The sequence below is a fragment of the Phyllostomus hastatus genome, unplaced genomic scaffold (assembly GCF_019186645.2).
Source record: "Phyllostomus hastatus isolate PE091 unplaced genomic scaffold, TTU_PhHast_1.1 phas_scaffold_1674, whole genome shotgun sequence".
Classification (NCBI taxonomy): domain Eukaryota; kingdom Metazoa; phylum Chordata; class Mammalia; order Chiroptera; family Phyllostomidae; genus Phyllostomus; species Phyllostomus hastatus.
This window is the reverse complement of record NW_025334011.1, coordinates 25,707,738-25,726,735: the sequence shown is the minus strand read 5'-3', so window position 1 is coordinate 25,726,735 and position 18,998 is coordinate 25,707,738. Positions and strand designations below refer to the sequence as shown.

Sequence of the window (18,998 nt, the reverse complement as noted above, 5' to 3'; positions counted from 1 at the left end):
AGGAGCATTGACCTCTTTTCCCTTAAAATGACAACAGCCAACACAAAAATAGCCTTCTGGTGTGAATGAATCAAAATGACACCTATTTTTTGTCAGATCGGCAAAAATATACTCTTTGGTGTGCACAGAAGTTTAGTAATTAGTTTACGTGTGCAATGAAATGAAAAAGGTTGAAAATCACTGCCCTAGTCTGTTGACATAATGGCAGTATGAGGGACACATCATCTATGCAAATTTTTCCTGCCAAAAATATTTGACCTGAATCTAATAGGGTAATAATCAGGCAATTCAAAATTGACGGGCTTTCTTGGGGGGAGGGGAGTAGTGGCCTGGCTCTGTAAAAATATCAACATATTAGAATAAGACTAAGCCTAGCCCTGGCCAAGTAGCTCAGTTTGTTAGTGTGTCCTCCTGATCAGCCAAGGTTGCAGGTTTGATCCCTGGTCAGGCCACATACAAGAATCAACCAATAAATGCATAAGTAAAATAACAACTAACTCTTCCCCACACACAACCCCCTTTTCCCACCCTCCCTCCCTTCCCCTCTCTCTCTAACATCAATTTTTTAAAAAGCCCTGGCCAGGTAGCTCAGTTGGTTAGAGTAGCCTCCTGCTACACCAAGGTTGCAGGTTCCATCCCCAGTCAAGGCACATACAAGGAACAACCAATGAATGCATGAATGAGTGGAACAACAGATCAATGTTTTCTTCTCTCTCAAATCAATACACAAAAAAATTTAAAGAGACTAAATATCTTCAAAAAACAAAAAAGACAAGACTAAATAAGGCTGGGAATGACACTTGACTTGATTGGATCCTAGACACACAAAGGAAAAACAATCTTTCAAAAGACGTTGTTGTGATAATACAAGAGAAGAAATTCAATTATGGACCAATATCTAGATAACATTCTTATATCCATGTTAAATTCCAACTAGGGTGAGAACTGTATGGTGATCATGTAAGAAAATGTTTTGTTCTTGGGAGAAACGTGCCGAAATATTTAGGGATTAAGTGTTCATGATGTCTGCAACTAATTCAATATCAACAAACCACTTGAAAAAATAACCTGGTAAAATGCATCAGCAAACAAACAAATGGATAAATGCAACAACTGGTGAATAGAGGCTAACAGACTGTCCCTTGTATCATTCTTGCAACTTTTCTGAAGGCTTGACATTGGTGATTGAGGGGGTTGGAGCTGGGTATAAAGAGACTAAATGGTAATGGAAAAAATACAATAAAAAGAAAAGAAAGTGTCCAAAAAATTTTTAAGAGAGAGAGAGAGAAACAGAAATGGAAAACCCCCAAGCAATAGTCCCTCATTGCCCTTGCACATAAAATGACTTTCCTAACATACAATTAATGCCCAGTAGATCAGAAGACTATAATTTAAAAAAAATTTTCATTGAATTTATTGTGATAACATTGGTTAATAAAATTATATGGGTTTCAAGTGTACAATTCTAGAATATATCATCTGTATATTGCATTGTGTGTTCACCACCGCAAAAACACTGTAATTCCGAGTCATCAAACATACCTAAGTCAAAGGCAGTATGTTTGTGTAGATACACAAATAATATACATATGAAACTAAAGGGACAAGTCAGAATATTTATAAAAGAAATGCCATTTCACTATCTATATATTGCTTAAAAGCATATTGTTTAATTTTAGCTGTATTAATTTTATAAAAAGTATTTTACCATATCTGATGTTTTAAAATAGTCATTAGCAAAATCAAATGTCACTGTCTATCAGAGCATAACTCGTTTAGACTGCCGTATAACGTTCCATTATTGACTACAGCAAGAATTTATTCGTTCTTCTCTCTGTGTGCATTTGGTTGCTTGAAAGTGTTCCTATTAGTGTGCTGCTGTGAACATCACCTGAGCGTGAGCTTCTCTCAGTGACAAACCTCGGAATAACATAGGGTATGTGAATTTCAACCTTACCAGATAATTCCAAACTGTTTCCAAGGCACTTATACCAATTTACACACCCATCACCATGTACCAGAGACCCTTCTGATCCATATTCTCTCCAACACTTAAAGCTGCCAAACTTCTTCACTTCTGCCCACCAAATAAGGGTAAAATTGTGTTTTCCATTGTAGTCACCATCTGCATGTTCCTGGTCACACACTGAACAGGTTAAATTTCTTTATTTCCTTATGTTACACACCGCCTGCTTTTTAAAAGACTTTACCATTCATTCAGTTATTTCTAACAGAAGCCAGCAAAAGGAACATAGCCAAAGAGGCCCTGGCTGGTGTGGCTCAGTGGATCTCAGCACCAGCCTGAGAGCCAGAAGGTCACTGGTTTCATTCCCTGTCAAGGCACATGCCTAGGTCGTGGGCTGGGTCCCAGGGGCACGTAAGACACAACCAATCGATGTTTCTCTCCCTCTCTTTCTCCTTTCCCCTTGCTCTGAAAATAAATAAATAAAAATTTTAAAAAGTATTTTAGAAAAAAGAAAGGACTGTTTCAGTGCAGTTGGTCCTTCTGTAGAATGGATTATGGTTTTACTGTCATGCTGTATATTACTTATTGGTATACATTTCAAAATGAAATTTTTAAAGTTCTGGAAGCTTAAGAAATCAATTTCCTATAAAGCAGTAGTGACAATATAACCTTTTGCTTCATTCAAATAGCTTTTGAATGAAGCAAAAGCTTTTATACAATCCAGGATTTGCACAAAACATGATTTCAGCTTTAAGTAGATTTCATCTTTTGTTCTCTATTCTTATCTGGGAAATGATGTAACAACAGCAAACATGATTCATGGTCACATGGATGCTAACTGACTCATTTTCATTATAAAGGGATGACATTCAAGTTTTAGATTTTTCACACAGAAATCAGGCAATTTGCAAATTCAGATTCCTTTGTTGTTATGAGGCAGCACTTTGATGGTAAAATAATTCTTGTTTTGATTTTCTAATACATCTGTTGACAGAATTGCTTTGGAACATATCATCATACTTTCAAGTCTGTAGCCCAGGACCATAAAGTTAAATTGGATTCTTTCTGTTATTCAAACATTAATGAGGTTTTAAAATCCACTGCTCTAAAATGAGGTCATCTAGCCTATGGCTCGGGGCTTGGCTGGAGGTAAACAGGGTGACAGACCATCCTGGTTACCTGGGCCGGAGGAGGTTGCTGGGTCTCCTGACTTTCCAAATGAAAACGTGGGAACTCCAGGCAAACCAGGTTGAGCTGCTTGCCCTGTTTGGAGGCTACCTTGCTCGGCTGGCGGCTGGGCCGAAGTTGTTCAGGAAACCTTCCTGGAGCAGGTTTTTTCCCTTCCCCCACAAATGAGCCTTTCACAGTTTTAGCAAACTGAGGAACAGAAAGAGATTTAACTGCTAATTGGGCACTACTAACATGGAAACATTGGTAACCTGGAAAATCTACCAAATACTTCCCTACCAACTTGAAAAATATCTGTGCTCAGTACCTGTATGTAAACCACATCAAAACTTTCCACATCCCTTAGGGGTGATAATAATAATCATCGATCCTGACTGTGAATGCCAGTTTCTAGCTAAAAGAAGGGTCTGTCAGACAAGTGGCCCAAAGCATAATAGATCTTTCTAGAAGGCTGCTTGCTGAGTCCCAATCCTTTTGGCCCATGGACAGAAACTGAACCTCAGGAAAGTGTCCTTTGCTTCCACTGTTGTAGCTACTCAGCACAGCTGCAGAGCTGCCCTGAACTCACAGTAACCTCCTCTCTGCTGGTGGTGTAGCTGGGAAAAAGTCAGTGCTCTCAGTAGCATCTCTACACATCACCCAGAATGCAGTTCCTCACTCTTTCCCTCACCCCGCATCCAAACTATTGACAAATCATGCTTTCTCTATCCCCTAAAAACATTCAGAATCCAATCACTTACAGCCACCTGCCCTCCACCATCCTGACCTAAGCCACAATCACTGCTCCTCAACAGACCTGGTCTCCCCGCTTTGCCCTCGTCACCCTGCAAGCTACTCTCAGGAGGCAGCCACATACTCTGTGTGTGTGTGTGTGTGTGTGTGTGTGTGTGTGTGTGATTTTATATATATATAAAATTAATTCCACGCCTCCACTAAAACCTGCTGAGGGCTTCCCTTCCCACTCTGAGTAAGCAGCCAAGGCCTTACAGTGGCCTTGATCTCCAGGACCTGTCCCTGCCTTTCTGAACCTCGCCCCACACTCGTGCCTCTCCAGCCTCACTGGCTTCCAGCATTCAACACAAGGAAGCCCAGTCTCTGCACCTGCACTGCTCTCTGCTGGAGAGCTTGCCTAACACATGGAGAAAAAACAAATAACAAAGATGTCACAGAGCCCACTCCTCACTCCCTTCTGTGAGTCACCTCTCAGTGACCACCCTATTTCAAAGGCCCCTGCCTTGGCCCTGGTCAGGTAGCTCAGTTTGTTAGAACATTGTCCTCATACAACAAGGTTGTGGGCACATACAAAAACCAACCAATGAATGCATAAATGAGTGAACACCAAATCAATATTTCTCTCTTACTTTCCCTTCTCTCTCTACAAATCAATTTTTAAACTGCCCCTGCCTTCACTCCCACTCCGTCTCCTCTTCCTTGCTTTTCTTCATAGCACTCATACCCATCAGGCACATCTGTTTCCTCATTATCTGTTTATTGCAGGTCTGCACCCATGTAAGCTCCTTGAAGGCAGGCATTTCTGTTTGTTTTGCTTGAGGCTGGGCCCTCAGCACTTCACCCACACCTGGTCTACTAGGCACTGAACAGCTGTTTGCCACTGACTCAAGGGCTTATGGAAGTGACTAACATAACATCACAGGCCAGGGCAGGTACCAGCAGGCAAATGCAGCCGGCTGGCTTCCAATTAATTGTGTTTCTTGCCTTTTCTACCAAATTTCCTCAGCTATCAAGTCTACCCCTCCTTTTCTTAGTGTTCCCAAAATAGTTATTTTGTAAATGCCCCCAGAAAGATGTGGCACTTGCAGATGGCCGGTTGTTGTGGGGCCTCCATCTTTTGTCCTGATTCACTGCTTCCTTCCACAGTTGCCTGGCTCAGGAAGCCCCCACAGAGAGGTCGTCCACCTCCAGTGCTGACCGCAGAAGCCTGAAACAGGACTACCCACATCTTTCAGGAGATCTAACTCATACTTGAAACCCTAACTGCAAGGAAGTCTGGGAAATGCAGCTGACGGCTTCCCAGCAGCTGCAGTACAAGCTGTTGCCCTAGAATAGCATTTTCAAGATTGTTGCTTAGTCCCCATTAGTGGCCTAGAAGTCAGTTTATTGGAACCAGACCAGAATTTTTTAAGTGAAAGTGAGTTTATTAGTGAAGCAGTGAGACACAAAGTGGTCTACTCCAGACAGAGCAGCTCAGAAATTTTTCTAATGAAATGCAGAGTGTACCTTATATTCTAAGGATAAGTACTGTTTCTTGAATATTTCTGTCCAGTCCTCAACCCAGAACTATTAAGTCAGACTTTCTGGCACATCAGACTTTTTAAAAAGCTCCCTAGTTAACTAGAAAGTGTGGTCAGGAATAAAAGCCACAGGTGTCTGGTTTTGTTCTTCTGTTCTTGGAGAATGGGTGGTTCTATACCCTTTGTTCCAGGCCAGCATCTGGCCATCCTAAGAATCAAGTGGCTGTGGTGCTGATGGCCAAGCTTTCACTGGAGTCCATTTGCATCAAAATGCATCTTTCTCATGGCCAGGATCTTCCTTCTCTCTTCCTGCTCCAAAGCCCACACTTCCTTGGGGGCGCCTCTCAAAACCCCTGCTCACCACCCACTGACTCATGAAACCTTGCTCTGCCTGTGCCTGAACTGGCCTACGTCCCCAGCGTCCTGACTTCAGCCACCGTGGGAAGGGCTTCCTGAATCTGATCGCTGGGGTTCACTACATCAAGCATATAGGCAAAGTACCAAAGCAATTCAGGCCTAAGAAAGAACATAGTTGTTTCCTCAAAGAGCCAGCACCTCTGCACCCTGCACATCAGGGGAGGAAAGCAAGGGACAGGTCCACACCTCTATAAAACCTGCTTGTTTTCTGTCTGGCCAGTGACACAGGGAGGAGGAAGTCTCTCCTTCTGACAAACTGCTGGTTGACACCAGGCAGGGGAAGTGTGCTTGCTGAACTGTTCTATCGGATGCCTCCCAGAGCCACATCTGAAGGCGCTGCTTGTGAATGAGGCAGGACAGCCACAAAACCATTTGTTCCTCAGACTTCCCCACCCCAGCTTCCAACTGGGGCACCAGACATCCCCAAGGCCAGGTGCCCCTTGCTCAAATCCTTGGACACATGAGAAGCAGCCAGGAGCCATAGGTGCTGTTTGGAGCCAATAAGAAGGGGGCCACTCTTCCCTCTTACTGTTGTCCCCTCCACTGGTCTAATCTCCATGAGCAAACAGTAAAACTATCCCTCTGCAGGTCATGAAATGATGAGCAATGTTTGTGTGTGTGTTTTTTTATAGTTTTCTGCATTTTCTAAGTTGCTTACAATTGAACATATATGGAAAACACTAGGGCTTCTGATTTGTGAAAATGAATTAGATCTCTGCCCCTGACCCTCTGCAAACGTGTATGACAGTCACTCTTTCTTGAGGTTTTGCATGGAAGGGCCTGCTACTAATGACTACTTTAGACCCTGGGAAAAGTAGCAGAATTCTTAGCCCTGGAGCTACCTGAAGGAAATGCAGACCTGATTATGGCAGCCTAACATCAGAGACAGAGACTTCCAGGCTGGCTTAAATAGGACAGGAAGGTATCATGTGCATCCACAGAAAGTAGACCCCCGACGCCAACTTCCTTTTGGCACAGATTTCAGTCCTGAATCAGAGCTGCAGGAGCAGAGACCAGAGAAGGTAGGATCACGACTTCTTCATTTGCTACTTGCCCGAAACTTAGCCTCTCACCTGGAGATGCTGGGAGAGAGCAGGCCAGCATCCCAGGACAAGGCACAGAGGGAATTCTTTCTTCCTCCTGCAGCCAACTTAGCCCAGAAGCTTGGGGCACTCTGTGTTGCAACAAGTATTTGGGAAGCATAGATCTCTGAGTCACAGCTGGTTGGAATCTCAGTTCACCCCCTTCTTTTACAGACAGCTAAGGCCAAGTGTCCTGAGATGGCTTATCTGAGATCACCCTGCTAATTGCCGACATGGGTGGACCTGTCACTACCTAGACTCTGCGCCCCCAGGCTAGTGTCTTCTACACTTTTCATTCCTAATGAGAGGTGTGTGCTGCCACACCTCACAGGCTTCACCCAGCGTCCTGCGTCACCACTTTTACTGTCTGTGGGTATCTGCCAGGGCCGCTCTCAGAACTGTCCTGGCAAAGGAATAATAATACTTAGAGACCAACCGACCTGTAAACATGGCCACATTCCTGCAGAATGAGTGAGTGGTGTCACATGTAGTCATCTGAGAGCCACGACATTGGGGAACCAGCTGAAGTTATAGAAGACCTGGACTCTTCCGTTACATCAGACCACAATTCCTACAGAACAGTAGGCAGGGCGAGGGCTGGGGGCAGTCCTCCCTTCCCCTCTCCTCTCTGCCCTCCTCCACCCCATTGCCTCTGCACCCTCCAACCGCCCTTTTGTGACCCTCTTTGTCTCCCTTGTTCATTTTACCCAGCTTTCACCAAAAATACAACAATTGGGAAGGACAGAAAGAGTGGCCTTCCTTATACCCCCAAGGTGCTATTTCCCATACCTCCTGGGGATCAGGCCAGGTGCTGGGACCAACATGAAGGCCCAGACCCTGCCCTCAGGAAGGTCCCAGTGGCCTGTGAAGTTAGAGGAGAGACTCACAATTCACTGCAGAGGCGATAAGAATGTGATGGATGCTTGAACACTTCAAAGATCTACTGGTACTTTTAGCTCTTGCCCGCGTGAGATCCCCCCATATCTGCACTAACCAATAGGCAGACTATACCTTATGCTCACAGCACCTGTTGATATTGTTAATGTTGTTCAGAACTTGATAGTTCCCCCAAAAGTAGCAAAATGGTGACCAAAGTAAAATCAGAAATGTGTCCACCTTGCTTTCATTTAAGGCTTGCTACTGGCTTTATTTTAAATTCACATGTGGGGAGAGGACCATAATCTTTCCGTGATTATGATTTTTGATGATCTTAATTTGGCTCTGCAACTACCCATTCCAGAGGAAACTGGAGTTTTTGAGAAATCAACCAAGCACAAGTATTTATGAAGCACTTGCAACCACCTGGCCCTAGAGAAGTATGATATACAGACCCTCCCCCAAATATCTGACACGTGAACGTCCAGGCAGCATTTTTGAGGACAAGTTTAAATCTCTAGTTATGGGACAGGACACACCTGCAGAAGTCCCATCTGCACAGAGTACATGGAAAAGGGGGCAGAGGAGACTTGAACTCGAGCAGAGAGGGCCATGAGGAATGAGAGACACAGGCACGTGTATATGTGCATGGGCACATGCACATGCACATGTAAATGAAGCACAAAGGATGGTCAGCGTTTGGGAGGGCGCAGCTGGGTCTGAGAAAAGGAGAGGATGTTAGAGGGGAGCAACGGGTTACAAAAGCACAGGGTGGCCAGAGGCTGGCCACTATTGGATGCTAAGGAACACACCTCACCACAGCAGAGAATGCACTTTAAGGAGCAATAGGAAAAGTTAGAAAGGCGCAGCTCAATGATAAAAGGCCTGCAAAGACACTGTCAGCTGACAGTTCATAAGATAAACCACAGAGGAGAAACCTGGAGATGGAAGGCCATGATCGGACACCGAGCCCAAGCTGATGTCCCTTGGGGAGACATCCTTGGGGAGCATGCTGCAGTTGTGTCAGGGGCAGAGCTCTGAAAAGGCCTGAGAGACCTGTTCTCATCCAGAAAGCTGGTGGGCCCCAGGGGAGGAGAGAGCACCCCAGGACATAGCCTGCCTAGAGCAGAGGGTGGTGCCCTGCACAGCATAAGCACTCAGGAAAGGAAGGAAAGAACTGAGGACCAGCCCAGGTTCTCCCAGACAGTGTCTTTGCACTCCCACTGGAGAGAGAAAAGAGCTGCCCTGCTTTAGGGCCAAAAATGCTGATCCATCTGTGACTGAGTTCCTCTTGCAAGAAGCTGATCTGCAGAAATTCCAAAGGTTTCCCTTGCTCCGCGATGGCACAATTTGTTTTTCCCTATGTTCTCTGGGCAACCCTGGAACCCTGTGACCAGCAGGGGGCTTATCAGCTCACGGTTCAGCTGTGGTCTGACACCTGGCAGTCCTATCACCTCCACAACACCCAACAGAAGCTATGCACTCAGCACCTGACCACAGTGTCCTGAGTCACCTCAAGAGAGGCAGAGGCCAGCTGTTTTCATGAGCAAGCCCATCTCGGTCTGTCTGCATACATCTCTTAAAGTTTCAGATGAGTCCAGCATCTAAGTCTGTCTCTCTGCTTGATTTTAACGTGAAAGAAGTTGCTGGTTCATAATGAGACATCATATTATATGGTTTCTGCCTAATATACAGCATATCATATCATATCGTATTATATCATACCATATCATACCATACATCATAGCCTAGCATGTGGTCTGTGCTGGAACGGCAGAATACAGACATCAAAATCCCAGCTCCGTTTAGCACTGAGTTTGATGAGGGAACTTAGACAAGTTATGCAACTTTTCTAAACCTTGCTCCGTTTACTTTTAAAATGGAATCAATGACACCGGGCGCCCCAGAGGGTAGTTGTGAGAATAAATGAACACATATGTGGCACTTAGCACAGCACCAAGGACTTGGAAGGTGCTCAGTGTTAGTTTGGTATCTATCGTTATTTATTATTAGAACCTCAACCCACTAGTCCCCGTCCCTTCTGAAGGTGGGGATGTGCAAGATTACTTGGGCACAACTGTCTGAAGACATGCTTATAGGTTTCCCGACCTGAAAGAAACATTAGGAATTTAGTCAAGACCCCAGTCTGAGCAGAGCCACACCTAAATCACCTGAAAAAAAAATCACCATTTATCCTATTTTTAAAGAACCGTGTCAGCCTCCCTTCATAGCTAGGCTCTAGCTTCAACCACCCATTCACGACCTCCCTCCCAGAGTCTCATTTTTTCCTGCTCCTGTTCTCACAAATTTCCTTCATGCTTCACGCAGGGACATTTCCTTCTCCTTACTCAAACCAATCTGAAAGCTTACTTCTTCCAGAACCTTGGCCGAGGACCCAACTCTGTTCCTCAACTATAGCCACCCACACCCTGGAGCTAGCCAAGAAGAGACATGACCGTAAGTGCTGTGTTTACATTTCATTCCCACCTGCCAGCTGCTGCCCTGGCCAATCTCAGCCATTCCATTCACGCTACACAGTTTCTGCCTGACGTTATCATAGCACTGTGGACCACGCTGAAGAGGCAGGAAGGTCTAACTGTGGGGAGGGAATTGCCAAGTCTGTCTTATTAACCCAGAGCCTCATGCGTGCCTGGTGCATAGCAAGCCACTCAATATAGAGAATGAACAAAAGAATGAATGAGCTGCCCCCAAAGTCTTACTTGTCAAGACATAGAAACGCAGCTTGAGAAGGGAATTGGCAGTTAATTAACCTTCTAGAAGGTTAGCTAGAAGAATGTTCTTCATCTGGCTTCTCTTTGTCTTAGGGAGGAACAGCAAAGTCTTTTCATTTCCTATTTTTTAAAACATTTTATTATGTATTTTTTAGAGAGGGGGGAAGGGAGGGAGAAAGAGAGGGAGAAAAAACATTAATGTGTGGTTGCCTTTCACACACCCCCTACCTGGGACCTGGCCTGCAACCCAGGCATGTGCCCTGACTAGGGAATCGAACCTGTGACCCTTTGGTTCACAGGCTGGCACTCAATCCACCGAGCCACACCAGCCAGGGCTCATTTCCTATTTTTTAAATTATGTTTTTAAATAGTTAATACATTCATATAGTTCAAAATTCAAAAAAAACAACCATAATTTTCAATTCTTGTTAGTCATTTAACCACCTGGTGCTCAGTTTCTTCGTTGGCAAAATAGGCACTGGGATGGGGCCTCCTGTGTGGGGAAGGGTGAGACAGTGGACAGAAAATCGAGCACGTGAGCGAAGTGAGATCTGCCTGGAGGCGGAGGGTGGAGCCTGCAATCTCCACCATCTGACAGTTGCAGGAATGCAGAGGCTGCAGCCTCGAAGGCAGACCTTCCACCTGCCGGTAGCTCCAGGTGATGTCTCATCCCAACATTGCACAGACCCTGTTTCCCTGTAATTTCCACTTGTGCTTGCTTCTAAATAGGAGATCACAACTCAGTGAAGTGGGAAGTTCTGTCTTAAACTCGAAGTCCTCCAGAGTCCCCACCCTAGTGTACACCAGAGCTTCCAGGAATCCCAACCACTGTTTCTCACACCCTGGGAGATTCACAGATCAACATCCACAGAATGAAGAGACAGTATTTTCTTCTTCATGAAGCAAAGTTCTCTCTTCAGATTAAAAAAAAATCCAAAAAGTTTAACATGGTTGCCAATGTGTAAATATTTTGTCCTGAGCAACGTGATAATACACTAAAATATGCTGTCATAAAGTGAAATCTTCATATATAAAAATTAATAAGGCCCTGGCTGGTGTGGCTCAGCGGGCTGAGTGCAGACTTGTGAACTGAAAGGTCACTGGTTCGATTCCCAGTCAAGGCACATGCCTGGGTTGCCAGGCAGGTCCCCAGTAGGGGGCGCATGAGAAGCAACCACACACTGGTATTTCTCTTTCTCTTTCCCTCCCCCTCTCTCTAAAAATGAATAAATAAAATATTTTTAAAAATCATTTAGCTGCTCAGTTGTTTGATCCTTGCTGCATAAGGCTTCCCAGAGTGCTGTGACAAGTAAGCAGACATTTTTGCCTTTTAGGAGTTTGCCACCAAAGACCACAAGGACACAGTGGTCAGGGGAAGTGACCAACTAGGTGGAGAAATGACCACCCATATTGCAATTAAATGAGGTCAGGGGAGGACTCAGAGAGAACCTCTGAGAGAAGGTGGCCATGTTATATATGGAATAATGGAGGCATTGAGGACAGTAACCAGGGGACTAAACGTCATTAGCTGACCTAAGAGAACTCATCGTTCCTTTGCTTAGCAGTTTCCTTTCTTCTTACCACCCCCGACAGGACAGGGAGTGCCAACAGGACAGGGAATCCCCCTTCATAAGCTGGAGCTCACAATGGCACCTTAGCAACCTCTGTTTAAGGGACAAAGGCCAATACAGTGTCACAGCAACTGTAGCATTAACCGAACAATCTGAATTATGAGAGAGGTAGAGAGAGGTCAAGAAAGGTGGAGTAAGACAGGGAGGAAGCTCACAGCGTGGTCTCAGGTACCAGGTCTCAGGTACCTCAGGGTCAATGCTTCCTCTCAGTTCTCACTCTCAGTTGTACCCAGGTGGGGGTGGGGAAGCCTTAGGTCTTGAGTGAGGATACATCACCAGAGCCGAAGCCTCTCTCAACACAAATAGAAAAGGCAGAGCAATCAGATAGTTCTGACTGGAAAGTAAATTTGAGTCTCCCTCCCTATCCTAGGCTCCCACCTGAGGGGGCCCTAGGGTCTCAGGCCAGCTCTACAGTGCCTTGGAGGCGGCAGGGACTGCGTCACTCTGCCCATAAAATGAGGCCAAATACATCGGTGACCCCCTTCAGGCAGGGAACGCAAGAGCATCTGAGACTTCCTGGCAGACCTTGCACTCACTTGCCATCCCATGCAGAAGAGAAAGTGAGATGCCTAAATTCGAGGAGGCATCATCGCCTAGGGAGGGCATGCAGGTGGGCCGGCTTGGGGTTCCATGCGGGTTGCCCAGCACACGGAGGAAGATCTTGTCAGAGGGCACCTTTCTAGTCCAGGCCGATCTAAGCTGCTAAGCGATGGCTTTTACGTGCACCGTCTCAACAGTCCCCACACAGCCGTCTCTATTCAAGCGCCCATTTTGCCAGTGAAGAAACTGAGGCTCCGGGTGATTAAATGACTTCCCACGAATAGAAGGCGGGAAAGGAAGGAGGCGGTACTCACACTCTAAACTGCCATTTCACAAGCCTTGTCCCCAGCCCACCCCTGACCCCCAGCCCCCCTCATCAATTCGGACTGCAATCTGCGCGCGCAGCCGGGATCCGGCACTACGAAGATCCTGCCCCTGTCAAACTCCTTGACTGTCCGTCCCGGGAACCCTATTCCACCTGCATCTCAAAACTTGAACGGGGAGCGATCGTGAGGACGGTGGGCGGGGGGTGGGGGGTGGTCGCTCAGAGTGCCCACACTCTCGCCCAGCGCTCTGCGCACAGGCTGCGGCGCACGGCCCGCGAGTGGCCTGAGGTGCGGCGCGGGCGCGGAGCCGCGATGCGGTGCCGGAGCCCGGAACGCGGGGTCGGGACAGGGTAGTCACGGGCACGGAGCGGCAGCGCTGGCCCGGAGGAGACACCGCGGAGCCGGGTCTGGGCACTGTCCGCAGCCCAGGGCACAGGCTCCGCACCTGGCCCGCGCAGGTCTCGGGCCCCACGCGGAGCTCGTCGCAGTGGGCACCCCGCCTACCTTTGCTGAAGGGCATCTCGGAGGAGTGCTCCCCGCAGGGCTGGATCAGGACCCTAAGGCCAGGTGACGTCCAAGTGCCAGCCCCTGGACTTAGGGGTGCCGCTAGGCGCCGGGCGCAAGGCGAGGGAGGGGGAAAGTGACATATTTGGGCAAAGCCCGAGCGCGTCACCCTCAGAGGAGGAACCCGGCGTGGCGGGAAGCGCGGCGGCGGGGCGGGCCCGGCCCTCGCCGAAGCAGCTTAACCCCTGCGCTCCCCACCAGGCCCCGCCCGCAGCAACCCGCCCCAGCACCCCGGAGCTGCGAGCTGCTTCTCCTGATGCCACTGAACGCAAAGCAAGCTCATCCTGTTCAGGGGGGAAATCAACGCACTGGTCAACTCCTTCGGGCTTTTCAGGGACATCGCCCCTGGACAGATTTGGGGAACTTTATTCCATTTTTATCTTTTGGTCCTCAGGAGCATGGGACAGGCACAGGGGACTGCCCAAATGGTGGATGGCTTAAACTGAAATTACATCAGGGCTGAAAGGAGTCACCCCCGAAAGTACTCAAAATCCTTCCTACTCCCTCTTCTCCTGCCCGGCTTTCTTTTTCTCCCCAGCACTCATCACCTCTGACAAAATTTTTATTTTTCTCTTTTGTTCACTGCTGTTTCTCAAGAACTTTGAGCATTACCTCACACACAGGTCAACAGATATAATAATAATAATAATAATAATAATAATAATAATAATAATAATAATTAGGACTTAAGGAACTTTAACCTAGAAAAATAAGGGATGGAGATCATCCTTCATATTTCTACTTATTTTGCCTCTACTGTAAAGGCTAGTACCTGAGAATATACTTTATTATTTGGTGGGTTCAAATGTCTCAAATTCAGGTCACCTTTCCAGTCAGGTAAGTGTTCATTAATCCCTATGAAAAGTGCTGCTTTATATTGCAATTTAAAGAAATGATGTTAGAAGCAGTTTTCTGCTCTATATTTAAAGCACCCATGGCTTTCTCTCAGTGTAGTGAAAAAACCGTCCAGGTGAGTTGAAAAGTCAGAGCTAGTGGGCTTTAAAAAAGTCATTTTTTAATCAGAATCAGTTTCTTAGCCTGCTAACTTTTATGGGTAATAGTTCAAACTCCTTCCTCACCTTTGAAGGAAGAAGATGCCTGGGGAGAAGGAAATAATTGTTACTACTTCTTGTTGGACAGTATATTGTCCTTGGCTGGGGGAATCAGCCCTAGCAGAGCCTTCTGGAAAGATGCTGTTGCCTGGGCCTGGCTGGAGATCAAGATGGTGAGCGATCAGACTTCTGCTCCTGTGCCAGGGCCCTGGTGAGTGTGGGTGTCAGTCTTCGTGACAGAGGCAGGAAGTTAAGAATGTCGGAGGAGTCCCAGATTTCATTGCAGTAAGATATGGCCCCCTCCCTCTGCCCTTTTCCCTGCCATAATCATAGCACCAGGTGGACATGCACTTTGCTCCTTGGACTTAGTTGCCATGGAAGACAGATTTTATCTAAGGCCAGAGAAAGTGCTCAAGGCTGCACATCTCAGACTCACCAGCTGCAAGTCATAGTGAAGCTAGAGGACCTGCCCTTTGAGGTGGGCCTTGCTTTCTTCTAGTTGACACCTTTACTGCTCTGTGGACTCACCTAGCTGATTGTGATATAGTGTGTGATCTTTGCTGCTAACCCTGAAATCTCTGAAGCGAAGAGAGCTTTTTGTATGCTGAGGTGACTGGTGGCTAGGGGAGGGGACTGCGTCCCTAGATAACTTCAGGATGGGGGTGGTGGCCAGAAAGACCAAGCATGATTAAAGGGTTAGAACTTTCAGCCCCATGAGGAGGGTAGAGGGACTGGAGATAGCCAATGATTTATCGATCGTGCCTATGTAATGAAACCCCTGAATGACAGAGTGTGAAAAGCACCCAGGTGGTGCTTTCAGAGAGGGTATGGAAGCCCTGTGCACCTCAACCCTCTTATCTTGCCCTATGTACCTCTTCCATTTGGCTATTTCTGAGTTGTATTCTCTATAATAAACTGATCATTGCAAGTAAAGCCCTTTCCTAAGTTCTTTGAAACCTTTTTCTAGCAAATTACTGAACCTGAAAGGGAGGGAGTTGTGAGAACACCTGATTTTGTAGCCATGGTGCATGAAAGAGTGGGTACTCTGGGCACCCAGTACTGGCAACTGGCACCTGAAGTGAGGGGCAACCTTTTGAGACTGAGCCCTTGACCTGTAGGATCCGGGGTTAACTCAGTTAGTGTCAGTATTGAGTTGAATTGTTGGACACCCAAGTGGTGTCAGAGAGCTAGAGAACTAACTGGTTGTTGGCATGGAAAAACCCCACACATTTGGTATTAGAAGTCTTATAAGAAAAAATATTTCAGACTCATGTAACCTGACTGCTCCATTTTGAGTCTAATCCTGGGTAGGGAAAGGAACAAGGGACTCATAACGGTGGTGATTCTATTCCATGTTTAGTGAGAAACCTCTCAGATTGTTATTGTTTAATAACCTGGGGAACATCTGTTCTCTCACCGCCAATCAAATTAGCTGACAAGGACTGATGTCAGTATTTATAACTCCAAGTATTTCCGCTTGCCCCTTGCAGAAAGGAGGGAACAGTTGCAGGAAGCTCAAACGAGAGACATGAGAGTGGCAGGGAGGATTGGATTCGCTGAAGTGGCAGCCAGTACCTATTGGGGGAAGGGGCTGGAGTGGTGGGACATGACCCCCTGGTTTCTGACATGGAGAGAAGATATGAAGCAATTTTAAATTGAGAATATCCTCGCAGGCTCTGTCAACAGTACAGTATGCCATAGAACCAAGTAATTTCATCATTATTCACCAAACTTTCAATTGCGTCAGCTAACATTTGTGTTCTCACTCTAATGAACTTTTTTTTAAACTTTAAAATGATCTTTTTATTTTATTTTTTAATTGAATTTATTGGGGTGACAATGGTTCACAAAACCATACAGGTTTTAAGTGTGCAACCCAACAAAACATGATCCGCACACCGCATCATGTGCCCATCACCCCAAGCCAAGTCTCTCCGTCCCCATTTTACCCCCTTGGCCCACCTCCGCCTCCCCCCACTCCCTTTTCCCTCTGGCTATCACTGTTGTCTGTGTCTATATGTTTTATATATATGTATATATTTTGCTTATATATATTTAAATATATAGTATATATTTTTTTTTGCTTAATCCCTTTACCTTTTCATCCAGCCCCCAACTCCCCTTCCCTCTAACAGCTGTCAGTTTATTCCATGTATCCATGCCTCTGTTTCTGTTTTCTCCTTCAGTTTATTTTGTTCATCTAATGGACTATTGACTTAACATGCCTCCTGTCCTAAGGAGCTCTTAGCACATCAAAGGGTTGTTTTTTAAATCTAGCCTAATTACCAGAATTGCATTCGGGGCTGTCTACCCAGGCCAAAGTCTTCCTCCCACTGTCTCTGGGCCCCAGTTCATCATCATTTTAGAATGGTCACCATCCATGGCATAATCTGGTCATCTGAGGTCCTGAGAATGAAGGTGTTTGAACTTATGGGCAGGAGAGCAAGCTGGAAGGCTGGTTAAACAGATGGCTGGGCCTCAGCCCCATTTTTCTGATTCAGTGAGTCAGGCATAGGGCCCAGGAATTTGCATTTCTCGCAAGGATGTTGTTGCTAGTTCTCTTAGTTCCAGAGTACACTTTGAGAACCAACAAGAAAAGGGGAACTCAGCTGTGAGGTGAGGGCAATGAAGGAACTAGATCAGAATCTGGAGCTCCTTTGATCCAGGGCAGGAGCCACCCTTCCTGTCTGTCGCTGGTGCCTGGCTGAGCGCCTACGCACCCTGGATCTCAGGCAGGAAGTGCCCAGGGCCACAGTCTCTGGTTTTCTTACTGCAGGAAGAAAAGGGCCTTCTTCCCAGGCTTCTTTTCCAGTTCATAAGCGGAAGGCTCTCATGCTCCCACCGAAGGAAATGTAACACTTAAGTAGGAAGAGATCTGATGCCCTTTACCCTCAGAAACTGGTCCTTAGCACAGCATTTCCTTAGCCAGATATTTGGGTATTTTTGTATTTTCCAGCCTTCCCAAAGAAAAGGTTTGAGAATATTTTGCTGGGAGTCAGGGAACAGAGGTAGGAAAGAGTGTGTGCGAAGAAGGAAGGAAGAGAGTTCCCTGGGGTCAGGGCCCATTAGGGCACATCAAGGACTTAACGTGTTCAACCCCTACCTCTGCTAGACTCCTTCGGGTGGAGAGTCCAGGAGCTGTCTCCACTGCACTGGCCCCCACTGCCTCCTTACTCTATGCCCCTCAGCATGGCATGGTCCACTCGTCTAAAGGTCCTGCTGCCTTAAGCTGCTCAGCTCCTCAGGGTTTGCCCGAAGGCAGACCCACAGCCAGCCTTAGGGGAGGGTGCATACAAAGAGCAGGGGAGGGCAGAACTGGATGAGAATCCCTGCCTTGTCATTTACTGTGCTGTGTGACATACCCTCTGGAGCCTCAATATTTTGTCTATAAAATGGGGATAATGCCTTCTTCCTGGATTGATACAAGGATCTGATGAAATCATGTTTACCTGGAGCATAGGTGCTCAGTAAAAGATGGCTGCCATTGTTAGTAGTATTAGTATTATTAGAGCGGGGGCAGGGAGAGGCTACCTTCAGGGACCTCAGGTAATGAACAGGAAGGGTCCCAGAAGAAGAGAGAAGTGATGGGAGTGCCTGGGAGGGTGCTGGGCGGTAGCGTGTGGGTGGCACCAAGTGAATGCTGGGGCTAAGGTTCAGTGGGGTCAGGTGAAGAAAGAGAGATCCAGCTCCTTGACTCTGTCTTTTACCAAAATGTGAGTCCATGTGTGTGCACACTCAGCATGTGACTAAAGGATTAATGGTCCACAGTGTCTGAAGGAAAAAACAACTACAAACATTTAGAGTAGTTATATGGATATGGTAACTCATAGATCTTTCTAAATATCTAAATATTTAAATATCTAATATCAGTCTAAATATCATTCTTTGGTTAGAGGACATAGGAGACCTTACAGGCTTGGAGATGACCCCAGAACATCCTGTGGTGCCAGAAAATAGTCATTTTGCTGAGGTGCCAACAAATGAAGAGAGCATGTCCAAAAGACACAGGCCAAACAGAGAGGGCTCCCCTGGGGCCATCACGGAAGTGACGGGTTGTGATCCACAGTGTAAAGTAAGAACTCATCAGCCCACACTGACATCGATATGTAAATGAACGATTAGTGAAGGAAGGACAGCTCTTCTTCACAAATTCTGGAATTTACAGAATTATTAGAATTCTAGCTAAGAAATGTAGAAGAAAAGTCACCCTTTGGCAAATGCCACAGTAATAATTGTTTTTCAGGAGAATCATCAGTGTATGCTAAAATTAGTAAGTAAAATATGATAAGAAACAGGATATGAATAGCCTCAAAGTATCTCCCACAAGGTAATGATTAATTACAAAGGGGAAGTGGTAACTTTACAGTGAAGA

The 18,998-nt window shown here is 46.3% G+C and overlaps 1 protein-coding gene across 1 annotated transcript in view; it reads right to left on the bottom strand.

The window, feature by feature from the left end:
• PFKFB3 (6-phosphofructo-2-kinase/fructose-2,6-biphosphatase 3) overlaps positions 1–13,635 on the bottom strand; it is a 73,605-nt gene extending 59,970 nt beyond the window's left edge. The window contains exon 1 of the mRNA XM_045857685.1: positions 13,515–13,635. Coding sequence (XP_045713641.1) covers positions 13,515–13,530 — 16 coding nt within the window. The 5' untranslated portion in view covers positions 13,531–13,635. The remainder of the gene's footprint in view (positions 1–13,514) is intronic.
• Between the last annotated feature and the right edge of the window lie 5,363 nt (positions 13,636–18,998).